General features: G+C 49.2%; 1 protein-coding gene across 11 annotated transcripts in view; it reads right to left on the bottom strand.

Annotated features, from left to right (window-relative positions):
• Nucleotides 1-10,000, bottom strand: part of LOC106590532 (protein AF-10) — a 127,137-nt gene that overhangs the window by 9,086 nt on the left and 108,051 nt on the right. For 7 of the 11 annotated variants that reach the window (XM_014181637.2, XM_045710861.1, XM_045710858.1 and 4 more), the window contains 6 exons: nucleotides 8,678-8,847; nucleotides 6,567-6,719; nucleotides 6,452-6,483; nucleotides 4,757-5,034; nucleotides 2,141-2,161; nucleotides 1,986-2,067 (listed from right to left, as the gene is read on the bottom strand). In XM_014181637.2, coding sequence (XP_014037112.2) covers nucleotides 1,986-2,067; nucleotides 2,141-2,161; nucleotides 4,757-5,034; nucleotides 6,452-6,483; nucleotides 6,567-6,719; nucleotides 8,678-8,847 — 736 coding nt within the window. Of the gene's footprint in view, nucleotides 1-1,985; nucleotides 2,068-2,140; nucleotides 2,162-4,756; nucleotides 5,035-6,451; nucleotides 6,484-6,566; nucleotides 6,720-8,677; nucleotides 8,848-10,000 lie in introns of those variants that run through there. The other 4 variants (XM_045710859.1, XM_045710860.1, XM_014181636.2 and 1 more) reach the window with 4 other exon arrangements.

The raw sequence follows: 10,000 nt of genomic DNA, 5'->3' as shown, positions 1-10,000 counted from the left end.
CCATTTCCGCTCGGCTGCCCGGAGCCCTGTTCTGTGAGCTCGTAGTGAGTCGTCGAGCCACGGAGCAGGAGGGGAGGACCGAGCCGGCCTGGAGGATAGGGGACAGAGAAAATCAAAGGATGCAGAAAGGGAGGAGAGGAGGGTTGAGGAGGCAGAATCAGGAGATAGGTTGGAGAAGGTTTGAGCAGAGGGAAGAGATGATAGGATGGAAGAGGAGAGAGTAGCGGGAGAGAGAGAGCGAAGGTTGGGACGGCGCAATACCATCCGAGTAGGGGCAGAGTGAGAAGTGTTGGATGAGAGCAAGAGGGAAAAGGATACAAGGTAGTGGTCGGAGATTTGGAGGGGAGTTGCAATGAGATTAGTGGAAGAACAGCATCTAGTAAAGATGAGGTCAAGCGTATTGCCTGCCTTGTGAGTAGGGGGGGAAGGTGAGAGGGTGAGGTCAAAAGAGGAGAGGAGTGGAAAGAAGGAGGCAGAGAGGAATGAGTCAAAGGTAGACGTGGGGAGGTTAAAGTCACCCAGAACTGTGAGAGGTGAGCCATCCTCAGGAAAGGAACTTATCAAGGCGTCAAGCTCATTGATGAACTCTCCAAGGGAACCTGGAGGGCGATAAATGATAAGGATGTTAAGCTTGAAAGGGCTGGTAACTGTGACAGCATGGAATTCAAATGAGGAGATAGACAGATGGGTGAGGGGAGAAAGAGAGAATGTCCACTTGGGAGAGATGAGGATTCCAGTGCCACCACCCCGCTGCGAGAACACGTGGGCAGACGAAGAGAGAGCAGTAGGAGTAGCAGTGTTATCTGTGGAAATATGTTTCCGTCAGCGCCAGGAAGTCTAGGGACTGGAGGGTAGCATAGGCTGAGATGAACTCAGCCTTGTTGGCTGCAGACCGGGATTATATTATATTATTAGATTATATATTATAATGCAGACAGTGGAGATTATTTCTTTATTTGTAGAACAACATGACAACACCCAATATTGAACCTTTGTAATTTCGTACAGGGCTGCTGTGGCATATTGCAGCCTACTTTACTGAAGAAACAATGTCAGAAATAATAGGAAATGTGGTAGGGAAAGTCATTTTATGATATCGAAATTGTCTATCACACACTGATGCAATCCACAACACTTTCATTTACAATGTGGTAGGCCAATTGATTAAAAGTTGTTCTTCAATAACAACTGTATTTTCGCAAAGTTATAATCATCCTAATTAACATAGGCTATATTTCCAGTCAAATCATTTTATTTCAGTTGTAATATGTCTCTCTTACAAATCTCTTTTTAATATTTTGATTTCGCTGTTCCTGATAGGATGTTTCTTCATTTGGGCGGGAGTAGTGCAGGCAGGCCGTGACCACCCAGCCGGGTTGACTCCGTAACAGCGGCACATCACCCCTTTTATTACGCTACTTTCTCATTGCGACCAGGGTTATTTCATCTCTGTATTCAATCAGGCCTTAATGTCCCAGAAATGCTGCATATGTAGCCTACCGTCAAATTAAGCTTGTGTATCTCAAAGCCATATCAAATATCTTGGTTGTAAAATAGTTGCTATTGAGCTCAAAATTGAGAGCTGAGAAATAAAAAACTTGTCCCTAAAGAAAGCTAACCTCCAACTGTGACAACAACACAGCTGTGTTTTACCGGCGGTGGATTTGAAAACATTGAAATCAGAACAGGTTGTTTTCTCTGGGAGCGGTTGAGAGTGGTTTGATCAACACAGCAGCAGGCCCCAGCCAAACGGGTACAGGATCAGATAGACACTTTCATTACAGGAATCATGACGATAACGCACTTTACTGTTCGACCAAAACCATGGTTTTAGCCTCCCAAACATTTTGAGTGAGGTGACCATGTAGAATGTGCAGCTCCCACTGATGCAACCAATTCAAAATGTAACTCACACAGCCAAGTCAAAAGGTCGCAGAATGTGACTAAATGGTGGCAGAAGGGAGCCCTGGTGTGTGTGTGTTTACCGCAGAGGGCTGTGAAGACAGTAGCTGTTGTACTTGGTTCTGCTGCAGTAAGAGCCTCTGCTGCTCAGACAAGGCACCCAACCTGAAAACACACACACATACACACAGTTAGAAAACTACAACACACACACACACAAGAACACACACTCCCTCACCTGCTTTTACTTGTAGCTGAGCTGATGTAATCCAATAGGAAAGCAGGGAGGGAGAAAATATAACGACATCAACTTGAAACTAAAGACAGAGCGAGAAACAACCATGTCAATCAATGGAAGGACAGACAGGTAGCCATGCAGCCAGCCATACTACCAGGTAGCCATGCAGCCAGCCATACTACCAGGTAGCCATGCAGCCAGCCATACTACCAGGTAGCCATGCAGCCAGCCATACTACCAGGTAGCCATGCAGCCAGCCATACTACCAGGTAGCCATGCAGCCAGCCAGACTACCAGGTAGCCATGCAGCCAGCCATACTACCAGGTAGCCATGCAGCCAGCCATACTACCAGGTAGCCATGCAGCCAGCCAGACTACCAGGTAGCCATGCAGCCAGCCATACTACCAGGTAGCCATGCAGCCAGCCATACTACCAGGTAGCCATGCAGCCAGCCAGACTACCAGGTAGCCATGCAGCCAGCCAGACTACCAGGTAGCCATGCAGCCAGCCAGACTACCAGGTAGCCATGCAGCCAGCCATACTACCAGGTAGCCATGCAGCCAGCCATACTACCAGGTAGCCATGCAGCCAGCCATACTACCAGGTAGCCATGCAGCCAGCCAGACAGACTACTAGGTAGCCATGCAGTCAGCCAGACAGACTACCAGGTAGCCATGCAGTCAGCCAGACAGACTACCAGGTAGCCATGCAGCCAGCCAGGCAGACTACCAGGTAGCCATGCAGCCAGCCAGGCAGACTACCAGGTAGCCATGCAGCCAGCCAGGCAGACTACCAGGTAGCCATGCAGCCAGGCAGACTACCAGGTAGCCATGCAGCCAGCCAGACTACCAGGTAGCCATGCAGCCAGGCAGACAGACTACCAGGTAGCCATGCAGCCAGCCAGACTACCAGGTAGCCATGCAGCCAGGCAGACAGACTACCAGGTAGCCATGCAGCCAGCCAGGCAGACTACCAGGTAGCCATGCAGCCAGCCAGGCAGACTACCAGGTAGCCATGCAGCCAGGCAGACTACCAGGTAGCCATGCAGCCAGCCAGACTACCAGGTAGCCATGCAGCCAGGCAGACAGACTACCAGGTAGCCATGCAGCCAGGCAGACAGACTACCAGGTAGCCATGCAGCCAGCCAGACTACCAGGTAGCCATGCAGCCAGGCAGACAGACTACCAGGTAGCCATGCAGCCAGCCAGGCAGACTACCAGGTAGCCATGCAGCCAGCCAGACAGACTATCAGGTAGCCATGCAGCCAGGCAGACTACCAGGTAGCCATGCAGCCAGGCAGACTACCAGGTAGCCATGCAGCCAGCCAGACTACCAGGTAGCCATGCAGCCAGGCAGACAGACTACCAGGTAGCCATGCAGCCAGCCAGACTACCAGGTAGCCATGCAGCCAGGCAGACAGACTACCAGGTAGCCATGCAGCCAGCCAGGCAGACTACCAGGTAGCCATGCAGCCAGCCAGACAGACTACCAGGTAGCCATGCAGCCAGCCAGACAGACTACCAGGTAGGCATGCAGCCAGCCAGGCAGACTACCAGGTAGCCAAGCAGCCAGCCAGGCAGACTACCAGGTAGCCATGCAGCCAGCCAGACAGACTACCAGGTAGCCATGCAGCCAGCCAGACAGACTACCAGGTAGGCATGCAGCCAGCCAGGCAGACTACCAGGTAGCCATGCAGCCAGCCAGACAGACTACCAGGTAGCCATGCAGCCAGCCAGACAGACTACCAGGTAGCCATGCAGCCAGCCAGACAAACAGACTACCAGGTATCCATGCAGCCAGCCAGACAAACAGACTACCAGGTAGCCATGCAGTCAGCCAGACAGACTACCAGGTAGCCATGCAGCCAGCCAGACAGACTACCAGGTAGCCATGCAGCCAGCCAGACAGACTACCAGGTAGCCATGCAGCCAGCCAGCCAGACTACCAGGCAGCCTTGCAGCCAGCCAGACAGACTACCAGGTAGCCATGCAGCCAGCCAGACAAACAGACTACCAGGTAGCCATTCAGCCAGCCAGCCAGACAGACTACCAGGTATCCATGCAGCCAGCCAGACAAACAGACTACCAGGTATCCATGCAGCCAGCCAGACAAACAGACTACCAGGTAGCCATGCAGTCAGCCAGACAGACTACCAGGTAGCCATGCAGTCAGCCAGACAGACTACCAGGTAGCCATGCAGCCAGGCAGACAGACTACCAGGTATCCATGCAGCCAGGCAGACAGACTACCAGGTATCCATGCAGCCAGCCAGCCAGACAGACTACCAGGTAGCCATGCAGCCAGCCAGACAGACTACTAGGTAGCCATGCAGCCAGCCAGACAGACTACCAGGTAGCCATGCAGTCAGCCAGACAGACTACCAGGTAGCCATGCAGCCAGCCAGACAGACTACCAGGTAGCCAGGCAGACAGACTAGTAGGTAGCCAGGCAGGCAGACAGACAGACAACCAGGTAGCCAGACAGACAACCATGTAGCCAGACAGACAACCATGTAGCCAGACAGGCAGTCAGGCAGACAGACAACCATGTAGCCAGACAGGCAGTCAGGCAGACAGACAACTAGGTAGCCAGACAGGCAGATGTGGTGTACATACCTGTTGTTGATGGAACTGGAGATGGGCAGAGCGGTGCTGGGGCCCGGTGAGGAGGTATGTGTGTAGCTGTATGTGTGAGGGCTGGAAGTGGTCTGTATGACTCTGTTCAGAACCCCCACTATCCCCCCCATCCCTAGCCCAGCTCCCCCTCCCAGAAGCATTGTTCCCATGGCAACCCCGTTGAGCTGAGGCGGCTGGGGGGGGCTGTAAGAGATGGAGGGTGGGGTGGAGAGAGAAGAGGTAGATCCACCACTACTGCGGCCACACGACACACTATCCTGCGAGACAGAGAGAGATTTGTTTACCAATATCAGCACAACCAGTGTGCAATGACAGCATAACTAGAGTGCAATGACAGCACAACCAGTGTGTAATGACAGCATAACTAGAGTGCAATGACAGCACAACCAGTGTGCAATGACAGCATAACCAGTGTGCAATGACAGCATAACCAGTGTGCAATGACAGCATAACCAGTGTGCAATGACAGCATAACCAGTGTGTAATGACAGCATAACCAGTGTGCAATGACAGCATAACTAGAGTGTAATGACAGCACAACCAGTGTGTAATGACAGCATAACTAGAGTGCAATGACAGCACAACCAGTGTGTAATGACAGCATAACCAGTGTGCAATGACAGCATAACTAAAGTCCAATGACAGCACAACCAGTGTGCAATGACAGCATAACCAGTGTGCAATGAGAGCATAACCAGTGTGCAATGACAGCATAACTAAAGTGCAATGACAGCACAACCAGTGTGTAATGACAGCATAACTAGTGTGTAATGACAGCATAACTAGTGTGTAATGACAGCATAACTAAAGTGCAATGACAGCACAACCAGTGTGCAATAACAGCATAACTAGAGTGCAATGACAGCATAACCAGTGTGTAATGACAGCATAACCAGTGTGCAATGACAGCATAACCAGTGTGTAATGACAGCATAACCAGTGTGCAATGACAGCATAACTAAAGTCCAATGACAGCACAACCAGTGTGTAATGACAGCATAACCAGTGTGCAATGACAGCATAACTAAAGTCCAATGACAGCACAACCAGTGTGCAATGACAGCATAACCAGTGTGCAATGAGAGCATAACCAGTGTGCAATGACAGCATAACTAAAGTCCAATGACAGCACAACCAGTGTGCAATGACAGCACAACCAGTGTGTAATGACAGCATAACCAGTGTGCAATGACAGCATAACTAAAGTGCAATGACAGCACAACCAGTGTGTAATGACAGCATAACTAGTGTGTAATGACAGCATAACTAGTGTGTAATGACAGCATAACTAAAGTGCAATGACAGCACAACCAGTGTGCAATAACAGCATAACTAGAGTGCAATGACAGCATAACCAGTGTGTAATGACAGCATAACCAGTGTGCAATGACAGCATAACCAGTGTGTAATGACAGCATAACCAGTGTGTAATGACAGCATAACTAGAGTGTAATGACAGCATAACCAGTGTGTAATGACAGCATAACCAGTGTGCAATAACAGCATAACCAGTGTGAAATGACAGCATAACCAGTGTGAAATGACAGCATAACCAGTGTGTAATGACAGCATAACCAGTGTGAAATGACAGCATAACCAGTGTGTAATGGCAGCATAACCAGTGTGTAATGACAGCATAACCAGTGTTCTAGCTGGGTGCTGGTGCTGCCTTACCTGAGCAGGTAGAGAGGAGTCACTCTTCATATCTGAAACAGACAACATCACACAGTTAGACAGTGAGAGTGACGGTGTGTATGTTTGGGTGAGGTTAGGCGGTGTGTGTATGTACCTTGGGCAGCAGTAGTAGGGGTGAAAGGCACAGTCAGCTGAGCTGACAGGAGCTGCAGTCGCTCTTTCTTCATGGTCAGAGTTTTAATCTGGTCTTCTAGATGCCTGTTCTCCTGCTGCAGCTGGTGGAGGGACTTCAACATCCCCAACACTCCCACACACAGATAGAGAGGAGACCATATTAAACCAATACAATACTGTTCTCCTGCTGCAGCTGGTGGAGGGACTTCAACATCCCCAACACTCCCACACACAGAGAGAGGAGACCATATTAAACCAATACAATACTGTTCTCCTGCTGCAGCTGGTGGAGGGACTTCAACCTCCCCAACACTCCCACACACAGAGAGAGAGAGGAGACCATATTAAACCAATACAATACTGTTCTCCTGCTGCAGCTGGTGGAGGGACTTCAACATCCCCAACACTCCCACACACAGAGAGAGAGGAGACCATATTAAACCAATACAATACTGTTCTCCTGCTGCAGCTGGTGGAGGGACTTCAACATCCCCAACACTCCCACACACAGAGAGAGAGGAGACCATATTAAACCAATACAATACTGTTCTCCTGCTGCAGCTGGTGGAGGGACTTCAACATCCCCAACACTCCCACACACAGAGAGAGAGGAGACCATATTAAACCAATACAATACTGTTCTCCTGCTGCAGCTGGTGGAGGGACTTCAACATCCCCAACACTCCCACACACAGATAGAGAGGAGACCATATTAAACCAATACAATACTGTTCTCCTGCTGCAGCTGGTGGAGGGACTTCAACATCCCCAACACTCCCACACACAGAGAGAGAGGAGACCATATTAAACCAATACAATACTGTTCTCCTGCTGCAGCTGGTGGAGGGACTTCAACATCCCCAACACTCCCACACACAGAGAGAGAGGAGACCATATTAAACCAATACAATACTGTTCTCCTGCTGCAGCTGGTGGAGGGACTTCAACATCCCCAACACTCCCACACACAGAGAGAGGAGACCATATTAAACCAATACAATACTGTTCTCCTGCTGCAGCTGGTGGAGGGACTTCAACATCCCCAACACTCCCACACACAGAGAGAGAGGAGACCATATTAAACCAATACAATACTGTTCTCCTGCTGCAGCTGGTGGAGGGACTTCAACATCCCCAACACTCCCACACACAGAGAGAGAGGAGACCATATTAAACCAATACAATACTGTTCTCCTGCTGCAGCTGGTGGAGGGACTTCAACATCCCCAACACTCCCACACACAGAGAGAGAGGAGACCATATTAAACCAATACAATACTGTTCTCCTGCTGCAGCTGGTGGAGGGACTTCAACATCCCCAACACTCCCACACACAGAGAGAGGAGACCATATTAAACCAATACAATACTGTTCTCCTGCTGCAGCTGGTGGAGGGACTTCAACATCCCCAACACTCCCACACACAGATAGAGAGGAGACCATATTAAACCAATACAATACTGTTCTCCTGCTGCAGCTGGTGGAGGGACTTCAACATCCCCAACACTCCCACACACAGAGAGAGAGGAGACCATATTAAACCAATACAATACTGTTCTCCTGCTACAGCTGGTGGAGGGACTTCAACATCCCCAACACTCCCACACACAGAGAGAGGAGACCATATTAAACCAATACAATACTGTTCTCCTGCTGCAGCTGGTGGAGGGACTTCAACATCCCCAACACTCCCACACACAGATAGAGAGGAGACCATATTAAACCAATACAATACTGTTCTCCTGCTGCAGCTGGTGGAGGGACTTCAACATCCCCAACACTCCCACACACAGAGAGAGGAGACCATATTAAACCAATACAATACTGTTCTCCTGCTGCAGCTGGTGGAGGGACTTCAACATCCCCAACACTCCCACACACAGAAAGGAGACCATATTAAACCAATACAATACTGTTCTCCTGCTGCAGCTGGTGGAGGGACTTCAACATCCCCAACACTCCCACACACAGAAAGGAGACCATATTAAACCAATACAATTGAATTATCCAAACAATGAAATATAGGTGAGCAGATTAGATCTGATTAAGTCATGTAGGTGTGTGTGTGTGTGTGTGTGTGTGTGTGCTCACCATCTCCCTGTGCTCCCTGCTGCAGTAGGAACTGTTGTCCATCACTCCACTGTCTCTCCAGCAGCTGTTCTATAGAGGTGTCCCCAACGCCCCCGTGGCCTGAACCTAACCCCCCTGATGCTGACCCTGACCCTGGGTCATACCGGATCTGTAGCCCACCTAGAGGAGAACTGCAGGATGAGAGGGAGGGTTTGGGGGAGAGAGAGGAGGGTTTGGGGGAGAGAGAGAGGTGAAGAGTTAAGGAGATTAAGCACCAAACATAACATGAAACAAACATGAAGAAAGTCAAACCAAATCAATGTGATTGGGCGGTATACCGTACAGTATATCGTGCTATTGAAAGGTATGATTCTCAAAACAGTCACAAGTATATATTTTACTATTCAGAAAAATGTAATTTAGCCAGTCACATGGTATACTTGTTTACAAAGCGCAAACTGAAGTTTCCTGACCTGCCGGTTCTCTGTTGAGCAGCGCCTACAGAAGTGATCAAGTTATACTTGAAATTCACTACTAATGTTTGCCAGCTAAATATCTTATGAGAGAAAGAGAAACACGAGAGAGAGAGAGAGAGAGAGAGAGAGAGAGAGAGAGAGAGAGAGAGAGAGAGAGAGAGAGAAAAGAAACACAGAGTGAGAGAAACAGAGAGAATGAGAGAGTGAGCAGAGTGGTGTGTGTGTGTGGTACCCCTGCTGCAGTAAATTACTCTGTGTGAGTTTAGACACTCTGATATGTGAGGGAGAAAGAGAGCTAGGAGAGAACTTGACGGTTCAGGAATAAGCATCCGAGGGAGGGAGAGCATTTTTACCATTCCATCTGACTTCTGGCGCGCACACACACACACACACACACACACACACACACACACACACACACACACACACACACACACACACACACACACACACACACACACACACACACACACACACACACACACACACACACACACACACACACACACACACACACACACAAAAAGAGCATTCTTATTGGAAAAATTCAGCTAGTAAATGTTTGGAGCAAACTGAAGGAAACCTTTAACTTCTTAAAATACCCCCCAAAAGACTGCATTATTCAGTTATACACAGTACTACATCTATTTGCTATTTATACAGTAAAAAAAAATCCATAAATATTTAAAGTAGTAAGCAACCAACCTTGTCGAGTTCAACTATCCATCCCACAGTGTAACAGCTGCAGTGTCAAACACCCATTCCTCCACACACATCCCTTTCCTTGACATCCCACAGTGTAACAGCTGCAGTGTCAAACACCCATTCCTCCACACACACATCCCTTTCCTTGACATCCCACAGTGTA

Source organism: Salmo salar, chromosome ssa29 (assembly GCF_905237065.1).
Source record: "Salmo salar chromosome ssa29, Ssal_v3.1, whole genome shotgun sequence".
Lineage (NCBI taxonomy): Eukaryota > Metazoa > Chordata > Actinopteri > Salmoniformes > Salmonidae > Salmo > Salmo salar.
This window is presented reverse-complemented; position numbering and strand designations above follow the sequence as displayed.